The sequence below is a fragment of the Notechis scutatus genome, chromosome 2, assembly GCF_049901735.1.
Source record: "Notechis scutatus isolate UNSWTSFEM ecotype Mainland chromosome 2, rNotScu1.2, whole genome shotgun sequence".
Taxonomy (NCBI): domain Eukaryota; kingdom Metazoa; phylum Chordata; class Lepidosauria; order Squamata; family Elapidae; genus Notechis; species Notechis scutatus.
In genome coordinates this window covers 163838666-163856093 of record NC_142010.1, presented here as the reverse complement: position 1 = coordinate 163856093, position 17428 = coordinate 163838666, and the positions used below count along the sequence as shown (strand labels likewise).

The 17428-nt window shown below is 34.9% G+C and overlaps 1 protein-coding gene across 2 annotated transcripts in view; it reads left to right on the top strand.

The window, feature by feature from the left end:
- The window catches only part of ATP6V1A (ATPase H+ transporting V1 subunit A), a 32827-nt gene extending 17412 nt beyond the window's left edge, over positions 1-15415 (top strand). For both annotated transcript variants that reach the window (XM_026675433.2, XM_087957242.1), the window contains exons 8-15: positions 393-501; positions 1700-1822; positions 1929-2043; positions 2830-2893; positions 4151-4354; positions 6069-6163; positions 11899-12070; positions 13827-15415. In XM_026675433.2, coding sequence (XP_026531218.1) covers positions 393-501; positions 1700-1822; positions 1929-2043; positions 2830-2893; positions 4151-4354; positions 6069-6163; positions 11899-12070; positions 13827-13919 — 975 coding nt within the window. In that variant the 3' untranslated portion in view covers positions 13920-15415. The remainder of the gene's footprint in view (positions 1-392; positions 502-1699; positions 1823-1928; positions 2044-2829; positions 2894-4150; positions 4355-6068; positions 6164-11898; positions 12071-13826) is intronic.
- The last annotated feature ends 2013 nt before the right edge of the window (positions 15416-17428 follow it).

The following is a 17428-nucleotide window of genomic DNA, read 5'->3' as shown; positions in this document are numbered from 1 at the left end:
TTATGACACCTTAAATACTAACAGACTCATTTTAGCAGAATCTTAAATGGACTATGGTTCGTTTCATGTAGTCTTTCTGATTTCTATACATCCTACACTGAATTTTTAGGCAGTTATCAAAATGGTTTAGGGATATTTGGCTGAGTTCAGTTTTTGAGGGCAGATTCACTATTATCATAATTGAACCTGTTATAGTTCCATGATTCAGGACCTTAAATTGGGCATATCAACCTTTTTTTAAAAATCTGTGCAAAAATATTGTATCTTTTGCATTGTAATAGGATAATAATATTGTTGGGGAGTTAAAATTTGTGAATCATTCGAGTATCTACTTTTATTTTTCCTTCAGAAAACTAATACCCTTTTGTTTCCATTTTTCTTTTGATTTGTAGCTGACTATGGAAGTTGATGGTAAGACAGAAAGCATAATGAAGAGAACTGCTCTAGTAGCAAACACTTCCAATATGCCTGTTGCTGCCAGAGAAGCCTCTATCTACACTGGTAAGAAATGTGAAAACAAAGATGGAATTGACTTAATACTTGTTTCTTGGTCTTTTCGCTATTGATGGCTTTCTCCCATTCAAAAGGTGCTTATAACAATTTGCCTGTAAACTTAACTTTGACCTGTGTCACTAAAGATTACACTCAAGAACTGCCATTAATATAGAATAAAACCAGAACTGTAATAGTAGTGTCTTGGTGCCAAGTGAGGTTGATTGGGCAAGCAAGGGAACCTTATAGAGATCTATTTTATTACCTCTCTTGTAGAGGCCCTAAAGACACTGAGGGCATTAGTTATAGATTTAACAGCCTTACCAGGCAAACCAGGCAAGAAACACAACCAGAAAAGCTAATTTCTACTTTATTGTAAAACTACTTCAAAAGAATCTTGCAAGTCTGAAAGTATAATTCTCCTGCTGTCATCTTTACAGTCCAAGACATAACGAAAGTCCCTTTTGGGCTTCTTGCTCTGCCGATTTTACAGCTGTGCATTATGCTGCCTCTTTTCTGCCTGTTCCCTAAGCAGCATCTCTTTGCCCTGTCTCCCACAGTCTTCCCCACATACCATTATAAGATTGTACTTTGGGTCCCAATAGATGCAGAGTCAGATTTAAACTGCTTGTTATTGTGTATAAATCCCTTAAAGGTTTGAGCCCTACCTACCTGATTTTTTCATACAAAACCAAACCTAAGCAAATAGGCATCTGAAAACCATGACTAAAGAGGACCTCTCTTACAAAAACAACTCAAGAGTTTTTGTATTGTACAGCAGGAGCCCATTTCAAGGAAAATGCAAACTAAGGAAAGCTAATTCCATGATACAGTACAATGGTTGGTGAGAAGAAGTAAATCATGAAACATCCCCAAGCACTTAAGTATTTTATACCAAATGAGGGCAGCTGGCCGATCATGTGTTGGCCTCAGCACCCAATGTGCAGTCCCAGGGTCCCCTATAAACTTGGTCCTTTTCTGGTTTTGGGTGTGTGAAACAAAATGCTTTGTTTCCAGCATTTAATTAAAATGAAGAGAAGGAAGAACTATAAGAAGCAAATGAATATTCTTTTTATGCCTAACAATCAATTTGTACACTTTGATACAAATCTTAGATTCTGGAATTCTTCTTGAAGATTTCTCATAAGCCATCACAGGTGAAGGTCTTTCTATGTAATATATGACTTGTAATTATTATTGATCATAGGGATTACCCTGTCTGAATATTTTCGTGACATGGGCTATCATGTCAGTATGATGGCTGACTCAACTTCCCGATGGGCAGAGGCACTTCGAGAAATTTCAGGGCGGCTGGCTGAAATGCCTGCTGGTATGCATTTTCTTTTTTGTAACTTTTGGGGGAGAAACTGATTTCAAAAGTTTTGATTTTTTTTGTCATCAAAGAAGCTAACTTGCATTTTATTGGGTGATTGTAGATAGTGGTTATCCAGCCTACCTTGGTGCTCGCCTAGCTTCTTTCTACGAACGGGCTGGTAGAGTGAAGTGTCTGGGGAATCCAGAGAGAGAAGGAAGCGTTAGCATAGTTGGAGCGTGAGTATATTAAAGACAAGATGTTCTTTTTCTGCACAGTGTATATTATTTTGCACTATGGTCTCTTATCTGACCATCTTGTATTTAGGAAACATTCCCTGAAATTAAAAATGCTTGTTCATAAAGTGAAACTGAAAGAGATAATGGGGAGCATTATATAAATAAAATAAATAAAAAAGACATTTCTTGTTTCAAGACAGCATTAGAGAGATCAGTCTGCAATTTGTTACAGTTGTCATTTTCTTGCTACTATACAGTTTTTCACTGTTCTGTGAATATTATGCAATGTCTCTGATTCATTTTAAGAACTACAGTCATAAATCAAATTGTTCATTTAAGTATTTTCTCTGCCCATTTATATTTGATTAAATATTCATTTTCTTAATATCTTTCCAACTTAGTCCTTACCTGATTTCTATAAAAATATTTAAAATTGGGGGGTGGGGGGGGGGGAACCATAGTTTCAGTGGCAAAACTCATACTTTGAATATCATTTCTGACAACCACTGTTATGATTGAGGAAGATTTTTCTTTACTGATCTTACTGAGATCGCCAGAGAGGGCAAAGCTAAAAGTTCAGCCTTCATTGGGGGTTGCAATGGAACATTCTCAACGATAAACTCGCAGCTCAGATTTCTGCTTGGAAAGATGCATTTAATTAGGAAGTCCAAGCCTAAAAAGTGAATTGCAAACATACTGTATAATTGATGGTCCTTCTCAATTTGATGTATTATTACTAATTGTGATTTCCCCTTTCTGTCTTTTTTCTCTCCTATCCCTATTCAGTGTATCTCCTCCTGGTGGTGACTTCTCTGACCCAGTTACTTCTGCTACTCTGGGTATTGTTCAGGTAGGCAATAACTCTGCTTTCTGACTAGAATGGAAGCTTTAATAAAAGCTTATTGAATCTAGTTGGTGAGTCTGTTACTATGAAAGACTCAGTGTTGTTTGTTATTTTTAATCTGTTTATAAATATGTAGACCCATAGGTTTGGGTGGCCAGCCTGTAGCAAATGCAGTAATTAACCATGTACCTTAACTACTATTCTGGTTCTGAGGTACTTAGTTTGCTGCCCAGCTTCCCTGGGACTTCTTATTCATAGCCCTGTTTCTTCTAACAATGGTTCTGTAATATTCTGGTCATCTTTTTTACCAGTTTATAGTGAGACAACTAATACTCATTTTTTAAATTTTGGTTTAACAGATCAGATCTTATGGTAAGAATAGCATTGAGGAAAGGTGTTTTCTTCATCTTTAGTTATAGGCAGAAGTTTATGATATCACTTATACATAATCTGATACAATTCAACATTAATCTCAAATGCTTATTTCTTTTTTGGAAAAGGGGGTCAATTACGGTTCTAAACATGTGATAATTCACTCAATCTGATGACACAACTTCATGCCTGTGCAGAAACAACTGCACTCAAATATGTGAATTAAGATATTTTGATAACATTTTTTTTTTCAAAATGTAATGCATATCATCAACCAAAATGGCATGCTTATGTTAGGGAAGTGTAAAAAACTATACATTTGTGAAAATCATAGAAAAAATGCTAGCAAAATAGTTTTTATTTTAAAAAACAGAAAGTATGATTGTATATGGGTAAAGTTGGCAAAAGGAAGAAATGAACAAAATAAAATTGATAGGCTTGCCCATCCTTACCTGTAAGGAATGTGCCAAAAGAGAGATCTGGTTCATTCAGAATGAAGTCTTCATTAGATATATCACACTTGAAGAACATGGAATCATTTGAAGAATTCTTGGTTTACTTGAATCTCAGCCACAGGAGACAACTTGTAATAACTGAGTTTTAATTTGTGAGCTTATCATGCAACCTTTTGTGCTATGCCATTAATGTAAAAACTCTTCTTAGTTATTAGATACAAGCTAATGGTTTGCACAGAACAAAGTATTCACTTTCCTTTTCAGTTTTGAAACTCATTGGTTGTTTTTAGTCAAACTGCACTTTGTCTATAGAATGCTTTTAAGTTCAAGTGTGAAATCCTCTGCTTCTTGTGGTCTTCTCCTTGAAGAAGTACTCGGAAGCAAATGCAGTTGTTAATTGAGGATGCTCATTGACATTTTATTACTTTTGGGGCAGGTGTTTTGGGGCTTGGATAAGAAGCTTGCTCAACGTAAACATTTTCCATCTGTAAATTGGCTCATTAGCTACAGCAAATATACACGTGCTTTGGATGAATATTATGATAAGCATTTCCCTGAGTTTGTTCCCTTGAGGACTAAAGCAAAAGAGATACTGCAGGAAGAGGAGGATCTTGCAGAGATTGTACAGTTGGTGGGGAAGGTAAGTGAAGGAACATTGCACTTACGGATCAGTTTCTATATCTGAAGCTATTTGGATTCATTTATTATTTAATTAGTTATAAAATGCTGAACAAATAATTCCCTCAACACTGTTCAACTATTACAAAGTCTGCACTACTATTACTGTTAATCTGCTCATTACTCCTTATCACCCATCCCCTCCCACTTGTGACTGTATGGCTGTAACTTTGTCGTTTGTATCCTTACGATTTATACGGACTGTTTCCTAGTATGATTTGATTGCTTATTGTACCCTATGACTATCACTAGGTGTTGTACCTTATGATTCTTGATGAATTTATTTTTTCTTTTATGTATACTGAGAGTATTTGAACCAAGACAAATTCCTTGAATGTCCAACCACACTTGGCCAATAAAGAATTCTATTCTGTTCTATTCTAAAATAATTCCAAAGGAATGTAGAAACAAATGTTAAAGCTATACCAATTGGCAATTTTTGAAAATCTGATGAGATACTTTCAGATGAGATTTTAAGAAAATGTGTTCAGTGCAAAGATGATGTCTTGTGTGTTTGTGTCAATGGTAGTTTCAAGATATTGGAGACATTAAATTTTACTATTTAAACATTTGCACAATGTTAGTATTGCTGTTAGGTGCTGTAGATAATCTAAAGTAATACAGTCCTAATTAAACACTTCCTTAGGCAAAATACAGTAGAAGTGAAAGTTTTTGCAACATAGGCAAGTTCATGTTCCCAACCATCCAATGAGCTGCAAAAGACACCATCTGTTTGTGATACCATCAAAGGTGACAGGACCAGCAAAGCATTCTTATTCTCACCCTTATACTCATACATGATTCAAAATTGCCATCTTTCAAATCAATTTTGGTACATTTGGGGAGGGTCAATCTCCTATTCCTTTATCTATCCTTAAATCCTGCCACAATGCTAAAATTAGACTGAATTCAGCATCTGAGTAACTATTTTGGGACATTTAAGAATCGGTATCATAGCACTGATCCCATTCTTTCTTAAATGTTGAATACATTTTAAAAAAAATATGCACCACCAATATTGGCCATTTTGTTGCTGGATTTCAAAACAGATGCTGGAGGAGGGGGTAGCAAGCAGATCATCAAATTACTCATTAAAGAGAATTAAAAAGAAGCAGTAAAGAACAGAAAGGTTTGGAGACACAATTATTAGAGACAAGAATAATAATACAGGTAGTCCTTGACTTACGACCACAATTGAGCCCAGAATTTCTGTTGCTAAGTGAGAAATTTGTTACGTGAGTTTTGCCCCGTTTTACATTTTTTCTTGCCACCGTTGTTAAGTGAATCGCTACAGTTGTTAAGTTAGTAACACGGTTGTTAAGTGAATCTGGCTTCCCTATTGACACTGTAGTGTCAGAAGATACTGCAGATATAAATATGAGTCAGTTGCCAAAAAGTAGCATTTTTCAGTGCCAAATAGTCACTAAATAAACTGCTGTAATTCAAGGACTACCTCTAGTATGATTGATAAAAGTGATTTTTCAAAGTTAATATTATAACAGCTTTTCTTTTCATGCCAACTGGGAGAGATGTCTATATAAGTAAAAAGCTAAGTAGATGTTTTTCTGTGAAGATTCTCATGATGTATTCATAACAACCAATTCTTACATTTTGATTGACTAGTTATCTGGATCAGATCACTCTTTTAAATGACTTTTTCTTCTCTTTCACCTTAGGCTTCTTTGGCAGAAACAGATAAAATTACACTGGAAGTTGCCAAGCTCATTAAAGATGATTTCCTGCAACAGAATGGTTATACCCCATATGACAGGTATGACCATGGGGGATTGGATTTTTTTCTGTGGGGAATTCTGTCTGCAGAGACTGCTTGGGTAGAACTTCTTCTGCACAATAAAGAACCACCAATAATTTGCAGGAATGATCTTCTATACTGCAGTGTCAGATAATTTTTGTTTGCTTTCCCAGAGACTGATAATTTGAAATGAAACGGACAACTCTATCTTGGCAAACAGGGACTTAAAATTTTGATTTCTTCCTTTATTTCATATCACATTTTTCCGTGGCTTTATGGACGTTGCTTTGAAACTGTTTACTCTTGTTAATGGGTACTCTACAGTACTCTCTCAACTTTCCATAGAAACTTATTTTCTATAGAAAATAGATATACTGTAGAAAATAGGTATAGCATATGTCTGAACACTTTTGTGTTCAGGCATATTCTATATCTGGAATATTTGACATGTTCAATTCTGCCTAGGGGATTTTATATCAATTTTTCAGATGTTAGAAGAATTTTGAAGCAGTTAACGGTTTGCCACCTTCCTCCCATTCTCACTTCTTGCTTTGTTGTGCAGTTTGATTGCAGCATTTTATTTTGCTTTTTCAGATCACCCAATTTTCTCTTCCTGTTGCTTACAACTGCAAAAAAAGAGCTGTTTTAATTGACAGATAGCAAGTAGTCTTTCAAACAGGTTAACTAAGAAACTGTTACTACTTCTCCTTGTGGTAGTAGTGTTAACATTTCAGAATTGAATTCAGAGGGGAAGATATCAGTGAGAGCAATAAAGTGATTGTGGGATTTGTCTTCTATTTGCTTTTTTTAAAATTTATATTAAACCTAGGAATAAAGTGAGATGTGAGGTGATTGGGATTAATATATATTATTTAAAATGTTATAGTTAATGAATTAAAATAAAAGTAATAGTATTATTAATTTAATGTTGACTTAAAATAGTTTGATGAGCAGTACTGCCCAACCCTGTTCACATTCTTGCTTGAGAAGCTGATGCACCACACTCTGTTTTAAGCTGAAGGAATCATAAATTACATTCTACTTAAATGACATTTTCTAACAGAGGGCTTTCAGTCACAAAGGAAGCATCTCCATGTGCTCCTTCAGATCAGTTTTCACATATTAGTTATCTTTTTCTTACATTGTTCTTAATAACATTAATGTTAAGCTAATGGTGTGCTTGTTAACAAAGGACAAACATCACCTATCACTTTGCAGATGATCGTATAACATCGCCAATCCAAAAAGGGGAAAGGTTCGATTAATGATAAGCTCATATATATAGAAGAACAGTAGCTGCAAATATCTATAATTGTTCCAGAATGGGATTCATCTAACTGAGCTTCGTATAATAATTGAAACTGCTAATGGTGTATATCTCCCCCCACCCAAGTTTTATTAGATTTTTATTTTTAAATAAACCTCAAGATCACTACATGAACAGTGTGGCCCCTGGTTATAATTTGTTTTGATACAAACATCAATAATGATATTCATAATGGTTGTTATATTAGTCAAACATAAAATCCTAATACATGGTTTTTTTAATGTAGTTATTCAATATTATATTCCATTTTAATGCCAATGATGTTATAAGCATACACGATACATCTTTCAACGTCTAATCTTTTCCATCAAATTACTACTTATATTCTATTGTATAAAGATTATATCTGCTAATATTCCCCCTATTTCTTATTTCTAGCTCTATTCTAACTTCTAGTCAGGTCACCCTTGCTAATCCTAATATTAATACACATGTTTATATAAGGCTTAGCTCTTCATTATTTAATTGTTCAAAGTCACAATACACCATTCAAGTACCAGTCTTCCTATTATTTAAATATACCTTATACATTTAAATACATTTAAATATACCTTATTTTTACCTCTTCCATTTTTACATTTAAATATACCTTATTTTTACCTCTTCCAACCTCCAATCTTTTCATCTAACTATTGCTTCATATAAAGGTGTGTTCTTATTTCTATTTCTATTCAAATTGCTAGTCAGTCCATCATTATATTTTACACACACACACACACACACACACCTCTTTCTATCCATCTTAATACTTCAATTCTTATTCATTTTTTGGTTTGCCTCCCATAGTCCTCTCTTGTATATCAACATCTGTATCTTCACCATCGCGACTGAATATTTCTCCCATCTCTATCCTCCTAAGCTGCCAGGTCTCCAAAGTATCCACCCAAACCCCTATCTCCCTTTCAAAAATATCTTCCAAATTATCTGATTCCCTTTTTAAATCTCTTAAAGTACTTTTCCATTGGTTTATTTCATCAGCCATTATTGTCTTTATCATCTTCTCCTTCCCATCTTCCTGCTTTATTTGCTGGTTTGTCTGTTCATTCTTTTCTTCCGTTCTTTCTGCTGTCTCCTCACTTTCCTGTACTCTTTGATCTTCATTCATCATCAGTTGTAACGTAGTTTCCATTTTCCCATATATGCCTTGCATTAGGTACTTTATCTCTCTATGATTCTCTTCCATAGTACCCCTAATGCTTTGGAACATCAATGCCATTTCTCTTGAAATCTCACTCTTTCCCCTGATGGAGCATCTTGTCTTAATTAGTCCCTCTCTTACTCAAATCCAAAAACAATACATTCCAATCCAATGTTAGTCCTCAGAAAATTCAATAATCATAATTCTTTACATCTCAGGATTATTAATCAATTCCATTTAAATAGTCCAGGAAGCTTCCGCAAATCATTTTGCTTTACTTAAGTCTTCCATAATAGAGCCTCAAGTGATCTTAAAGTAACTAGTTATAGAACAATCAATGTCACACAGTTCTCCGGATGAATGTTGTTTATTTTTCCATCAAAAAAAATGGTTTTCTAAACTTGTAGGGATCTGGTATATTCCATTCACCAGTAGAAGGCACCCTCAGCTTCGGTTTCAGCGTTGTTTCAAATCTTAAGGATTTAATTAATCCAAATTTAGTTCAATTTATGGAAGCAAAGTCAGCTATTCAAATAGATTCAAAGGGATAGTCCAGCATTTTATAATGCCTTTCCAAAACAACACCTACCCAATTTAAGAGTCCTATTTTCTATATTTTAAAAAGTCTTTAGCTTCTCTTCCCTTAGTTCATCTTTTGGGTCTAGAATTTTTCTCTCTAAGATTGTTAGCCGCTTTTAAAAATAGTTCTAAGAGTTTCTTTTCTGGATTTTCCTCTTTCTTTTTTTCTTTAAAGTTAGGGTCAAAATAAAAAGGAATCTTCTCACCCAGCTTCAGTCACTGTTCATCTGCACCGCTCCTGCACATTACTAATGCCATAGTATAAGAAATGTAATCTCTCGTAAAACATGAATGTTCTTTAGAACTATAAGTATGCTAATATAATCAATAGGATTACAAGTAAGCTCATATAATTATAAATATGGTTAGAATCATTTTGTTGTACTATTACTGTTGCTATCAGTATATATGTTACTATTTCTTTTCTTTTTCTTTTTTTCTTTGGTAAAATGGCCCGGACAATACACTGTATTCAAAATATTTATATATAAATTTTAAAAACTTGACTTAAAAAAAAGGAATGCAGTCTCAACAGTCCAATAGTGCAATTTAATTGCTGATGTATAGATGTGGATTTTCCATAATAAATCTTCATGTCTCATGAAATCTTTCCTGGAATTTGAGCTTCACAATATTCTTTTTCAAAAGCAGAATCAAGCACACAGAATTGATGTAGCTCTTCCTAATCCGAAATTGAACAAAATGATTTTTGTGTACCATTTTGTATTTCCGTTCATTGCAACAATATTCATTGAAAACTTTAATTTTTTATAAAGCCCCTTCATATGGTTGGAGTACAGGTAGTCCTCAGCTTATGACCACAATTCAGCCTAAAATTTCTGTTGCTAAGCAAAATAGTTAAGTGAGTTTTGTCCCATTTTATTACCTTTCTTGCCACTGTTATTAGTGAACCATGTAGTTGTTAAATTAATAACTGTTGTTAAGTAAATTTGGCTTCCCCGTTGACTTTGCTTGTCAGAAGGTGGTAAAAAGTGATCAGATGACCCCAGAATACTGCAACTGTTGTAAGTACATGAGTTGCCAATCATCCAAATTTTGATCATGCTGATGTTGCAACAGTCATGTGAAAAATGGTTGTGACTTTTTCCAGTGCCATTGTATCTTTGAACGGTCACTAAATGAATGTTATCAGTTAAAAACTACCTGTAGCTTTCTTAATGCTCTTATAACTTCTTCTAGATTAACTGATTAGACAATGCTAGCATTCTTTTGAAGAAACTTCATAGTGAAAGTATTGGCTTAAAACAGATTGCAGCCTCTCTCAACTAGTTTCTGTGGGCTAAAATGATCTTTGTTCCTCAATGTATTTTAGAAAGCTTGAAATGTTTGTCACAGGGAACAAAGACAGAAAAATGGGTATCTTTCTCACAAGGAGTTTTTAAAAATCTAGAATGAAGGGCTAGGATTCAGCCTAATGTAATGTTAATATAATTGTGATGTATAGAAGGGTTCCTAGTTGACAGGTCACAAGTTAAGAATTTACTTCCAATGTCAGTCTGTGAATATTATTCTGAAATTTAATCTAGGATAAACTGGATCTGGGCCTTTAGCTTCTATACCGAGATAGTAATTATTGGATACGTCTGGATCTCTGGTAATAAAGGCTTGTATTGCATGCTAAGTATACTCTGACATACAACTTTTCCCCACTCAGTAGTCTTTTGCTTATTTCCCCAGCAGTTTAGAAAACTGATTAGACCCCTATTTTAACTACACTATGCTATTTTTTTCTTCTCACCTGGCACTATTGGGGCTAGCCTACCTTTGGCCAATACTGTTTCATATCAACTCACAGTTCACGTGAGTAGGGACTGCTATTTCTGTTCTAAATATATCAAAGTGCTTTGATGCACAAATGCTGAAGATCCAGCTTTCTTCATCAGTTTTGCTTTCCAATTAGCTATAAGTGTGTTGAGGGCAACATAGGACAGGTCCTCAGTTGGTGCCGTGAATGCCTTGTATATTCTCAAAGTTGCTGCTTTATCATCTGCATTAAAGTAACTAAGGGGAAAGAACCACGTGGAAATAAAGGCAAAGATATCAGCTTTATTCACCCTCAATATTTACACCAAACAGTGCAACATTCGTATTTCATATTTTCTGAGAATTGGCCTTTTGTTAAAGTGTTTCAGTTGTAGGCTACAATCTCTTTCACTTCTTTCATATGTTGAAACATTGTGCCATTTCTTTCTCTTTTTTGTCATCGAGTTCCTTTGTGCTCATTCGGGATATTATACTAGATTCATATTCTGATGATAGTCAGCACTTGAAGCATGAATGCAAATAATAATTATGGGGAAGTAACTCCTAGTCTAATCTTTCAGATGTATCTTCTGTTAAAAGTGTTTGGGTAGTTTGTCTACAACTAAAGAATTACTTACAAATAAGCAAATCGTTCTATAACCTGGGTGTGCTATTCAGATTTGTGTAATTGCTGAACTAAAGATACCATGATAAAAAACTATGAAAGTTGCTTATTCAACCCATAGAAAACATCCTCTACTTCACCTTGTTTCCGTATATTCATTATCCATTATAGAAAGCTGAATTCTATAGTCAACTGCTTTGCATGTCAATTCTTTCACAAATGTTAATTATCAAATATAAATATTTGCTAACCTGTTTGTACAATTTAGTCATTAAAAAGTTCCTTAATTCTACGATAAATTTTGCTACTATTTTCACTAGGTTCTGCCCATTTTATAAGACCGTGGGGGTGCTATCTAACATGATTGCATTTTATGATATGGCACGCCGAGCAGTTGAGACTACTGCCCAAAGTGATAATAAGATTACATGGTCCATTATCAAAGAGAACATGAGTGAAATCCTCTACCGACTTACCTCTATGAAATTCAAGGTATGTACTCTGCATTAGGATTATAACAAAACAATATGTATAAGGAGTCCTCAGTGTACGACCACAATTGGGATCATAATTTTCATTGTTAAGTCGTCGTGACTCCGTAGGTTGAGTCATCATGTGACCGGATCCGATTTTAAGATCCTTTTACCATGGTTATAAATTGAATCATGTGGTTGTGTGAATCCAGCTTAACCAACAATGTATTTTGCTGAAAACTGACAAAAGATGTTTCAGATTGGGATCATGCGACTTTGGGACACTGGTCATAAATATGAGCCATAAATCATCATTAAGCAAACAGTTGTAAGTTGAGGGGTACATTTAGTAAATATTTGAATTGCAAACAAAATAAAGCAGTGCTGGGAAAGTGGGGGGCTTGTTCTGATCCCCTTTTTGTGTATTTGTATTTGAACAAATGCAAAAAGTTACTGTCGATGGCTATGCAATGATTTCTGTTCAGTTCAATCAAAATGACTGCTTTGGCATGGGCATGAAGGCAGATACATCACCTACTAATAACAGAATAACAATTGGAAGGGATCTTGGAGGTCTAGTCCAATCCCCTCCCAAGCAGCAGACCCTATACTATTTCAGACAAATGGCTGTCCAATCTCCTCTTAAAAACTTCCAGTGTTGGAGTATTCACAACTTCTGGAGGCAGATTGATTAGTTGTTCTGTCAGGAAATTTCTCCTTAGTGTTCTAGGTTGCTTCCTTCATTGGTTAGTTTCTATCCATTGCTTCTTGTCTTGCCTTCAAGTGCTTTGGAGAATAGGTTGACCCCCTCTTTGTGGCAGCCTCTCAAATATTGGAATACTGTTATCATGTCACCCCAGTCCTTCTTTTCACTAGATTAGACATACCCAATTCCAGCAATGAGGTGACTGATTTCAAGACTGTGCAGCTGGTAAACTTGTGTGGAGACCTGATTATGTTTTTGATCATATTTAGACAACTATTTAAAATTCAGTGGGATTCACAAACTATGGTATATATATCAAGCAATTTCTTATTCTTTTATTGCCCTTGTTCATATTCCAAATCAAATATAAGATTGTTGTTCCTTTAATATTTATATTCAGGGTTGACAAAAGTGTTTAGTTTTTTAAATGGCAAGACTGTGTTAGGGATAGTCACATTTATATTAATAGGAAGCAAGAGATAGGTAGGTCTAAGTAGTTCCAATCTCGTAATGTGATTTAGCAAGAATTGTAGAACATCTGCTTTACTATAACTTGAGCTGCTGAAAAAACAAAGTGGATGGCCTTGTTTTCTTATCATGCTAGAAAACTGCTTCATGGTTGGCATTAATTGGCTGCAGACCTCCTTTTTAAAGTCTGTTTCTGTCATCTTCTGGTACCTGTTCAAATTATGTACAAAGAAATGTTGCTAGGTCTTTCGTATCACCTCTGGACTCAGGAAGGAGGGTGAAGCATTTCACAATTCCTTTTTGAATATGAAACTTGGTACACTTGCAGATTGCTATTTGATTTGTTACTATTATAGCAGAAGTGAAAGAGAAAATAGTAACTTGCTGCATGAGGAGGTATTTATCAGTCGGGGGTACCTATGCTGGCTGTTTTGTTTTACTACAAGGGACAGGTGGATCTCATCCGGCATATCAAAGGACCAGGTCCCTCTGCACCATTGGTAGGAATTCTGCAATGTTAAGATATTCATGACATCTTCTGAGGAATTGCTCTTTCTAAACCTTTTGAGTGATTATCCAATTTCGCCCTGTTGAATTTCAGGATCCAGTGAAAGATGGAGAGGCAAAGATCAAAGCAGACTATGCCCAGCTGTTTGAAGACATGCAGAATGCATTCCGCAGTTTGGAGGACTAGTAATTCCCACTTCAGTGTTTCTCATTTCAATCTTGCCTTTTACTAGTAGAAGATGAAGATATACATTGTGATGAAGATTACTTATAACTGGAGAAACATTCCAATTTAGTTTGATAGTTGTGTGTGTCTTTGTGCAAATGTAAAGCAGACTTTGCGAAAGTCCCCGTAAGGCTTGAAGTCTTCTCACCAAATTTAATCCTTCAACTGTTTCTCTTTTTGGAAGAGGATTAAGGTTGTTAAAGTATATATTTCTTCAGGGAGGAAAAGCAGTTAAATCAGTTTTCTACCACAAGTGGTCATGCATGATGCTTCAAAGGTAGTTTTGCTTATTCTTTAATGCTGCTGTTGTGTCTATAATCAATAGAGTTGATCAGAATTGTAGATCACAATATTTTTGTGCAAAAGCTCTTCCCCATTCTTCTTAATGTGCTGAGAAATCTTCAGGATTAGAACTGATGGGCAAAAATGATTCTATGCTATGCCATTATTATTTGAGGAAATGTATGCCTTTTGAATGTACATGCGAGTTGTTAAATTATTTTTCTATGCTTTTTATGCTTGGAAATTATGGACCAGAAAAGATCAACCCTTCTTTTATTTCTGGCAGTTTGCTATTTAGAACTGTAAGTATCCTTATTTGAGCAAATGTAACACTATAAACTTATAAAACTTATAAAAAATGAAAAACCATGGAATAGTTGTACAAAATATTTTAAATTTACTGAGGAAGAGAATGTTGAAACCCCAAGCTTTAATTATAAAAAAGCTGCTAATCCTTTCTCATCTTTCCTTGTAAAGATCATTATGTCTAGGGCTTTCTTATAGCATGTTAATAGCAGGCCTTGAAGATCATATATAATTACAATTTAAATAATGTGAAAGATAATCTTTAAAAGTTTCCTTGATTGAACCTCCTACTGCCATTGTGACATTGCTGCAAAATTTGTCTGAATCCTCTGTGGAATTCTATTTCCTTGAACATTTGTAAATGTATTATAATATGAAGTACGATTATAAATATGATGCAGTGGAAACTGGAAACAAGGTTGCTAAACACTATAATCAAGTGATAACATATTTCCTCTTCCTGACCACTTTAACTATAGAGGTGATGGCCCTTCTGTTTCTGGTGTGTCACTCAATTATCAGTTTTGAGCCTTTCAAAAATGTGTTTTTTTCTCATTTAGGCAATGCCAGTTAAATTTAATAACTGCATTTTCAATTCTTTTGAGTTTTATATTTAGAAAGTTAATTTCATTTATGCTGTGTTTGCAGAATATGATATTTGAATAATTAGCACAAAGCAGTTTTGTTTCTTGCTGAAATCCTTATTGATTGTATTATGTTGTAGCATTCTATGCCTAGGAAACTGATTAACTACTATAACTTTACATATAGTGTATTATGCTGCTTTGTTCTGTGTCTCACTGCCTCACTGTGCAATTTATTTTTGGATAAAAATAAAAAAAAATCTCTTTGTGTCAGTGTTAGAAAAATGATGCTCATGTCATGATATTACAAACTCAATTGTTCCAAGAGAAGAGGAACTGATGGGAAGAACAGCATTGTATTTATGGCTTTGTGTGTATTTGTTCAAATCTTAAAGAATACAGTTGTGTTGATAATATACTATTCTTGCCCTTCATAGAGTGAGTGTTTCTAGCCTTTTAATTGGTGCTCGATGTCAAGACATTACAGAATTTAGTAATATAAAAATGAGTAAACTTAAAACTGTGCTTATACAGTATTACCTAAGCACTTCAATACTATATTCAATTATTATCTTAAAGCTGATTGGAAATTATAGATATTGAGATTCAGGATTATATATATTTAAATAATCAGAAGCATTTACTCTCAAGCTTTAGGATGATGTTATTCTATATTTCTTAGAATTGGAATTTGCAGGATTATTGGAAATGCTTTTTTTCCATCTAATTTTTTTATTTCAATCTACATATAATACATTAACAGTGTGTCATCAGTATATTATACATCTCTCATTGCATTATATTCATATTAATTCATACTTCTTCAATATTTATTTTCAACCTTACTCTCTCCAGATGCCTACCACCATATCAATTAAACATACCGTATTTGCCGGCGTATAAGACGACTTTTTTGCCCTGAAAAACATGCCTTCAATTGGGGGGGTCGTCTTATATGCCGGGTCGTCTTATACGCCGGCAAATAGTAATTGGGAAGCACTGCGGCTGCCCGTGGCTGAGGCACTTTTGCGCACCGTGGAAACGAATCCCGTGAAGCCGAAAGGAGCAGCCAGCCTTCTCCCAGCTCCCAAGGAAACGAGGCTCGCACCGCCCGAGCTCCGCTGAGGTATCCGGCTGGGGCTGTCAGGAGTTGTTACCGCTGGCGCGGCTCAGCTCCAGTCCGCGTTGCCTCGGGAAGGAAAGGCAAAACCAGGAGCCGCTGCTGCCATTGCAAAGCGCCGCCGCGGCTCTTCCTTTTTGCCTTTCCCTTCCCGAGGCAACGCGGACTGGAGCAGCTGGAGCGCGGAGCGCGCCAGCGGTAACAACTCCTGACAGCCCCAGCCGGATACCTCAGCGGAGCCCGGGCGGTGTGAGCCTCGTTTCCTTGGGAGCTGGGAGAAGGCTGGCTGCTCCTTTCGGCTTCACGGGATTCGCTTTCCACGATGCACAAAAGTGCCTCAAAAAAAAAAAGTGCAAAAGTGGAAGGCGTGCGGAAGAGGGGCGAGTATATAACAAACTATATTTTGAGTGGAAATGTTGGGGGGTCGTCTTATACGCCGGGTCGTCTTATACGCCGGCATATACGGTACCTAATAATACCATTATTCAATTTTCTCCGTTTTCATTTTATTTTTTTTAAATGAAAAATTCTCATTTGGCAGTGTGGTTCCAGGTTTTACCTCTCAATACAAACATGACCATAGTTACCTACTCATTTTATTTATTTAATTTCATATTGCATCATTCTTGTCATTATTAAATATTAAGCTTATCTTATCCAATTCCAATTCATGTTCTCATATCTTATTTTACAATATTATCTAAAATTCTTATCTCAATTCTATATTCATTTATTCAATTCCAAATCTAATATATCTCATTCCATTTTTCTTAGTATATTCTCATCTTATTTTACAATATTAATCTAAAATTCTCATCTCCTTTCTATTATTTCTCATATTATTTTTGTCACATTTGTCATTTTATCAATCCTTATCTGTAAACATAGTTGTCCCCTCTAGTTAATAATTTGAGCCAACCACCTTCATTCTTCCTTAATATCAATCTCCCTATCTAGTATAAAACACAAATATATTTTTCTCAGATTCTGCATTATATTTTCTCTATGAATCATCTATACATTACAAAATACTATTTTCAATATATTCTTATACATCCCAACATATTATCTTGCGGAATCCCCTTCCTTATCCCTTTTTTTTTCACCCATTATTTATTTTTATTTATTTATTTGATTTGCCAATTGTTTACAAGATAATAAGTATAAGTGTATACATA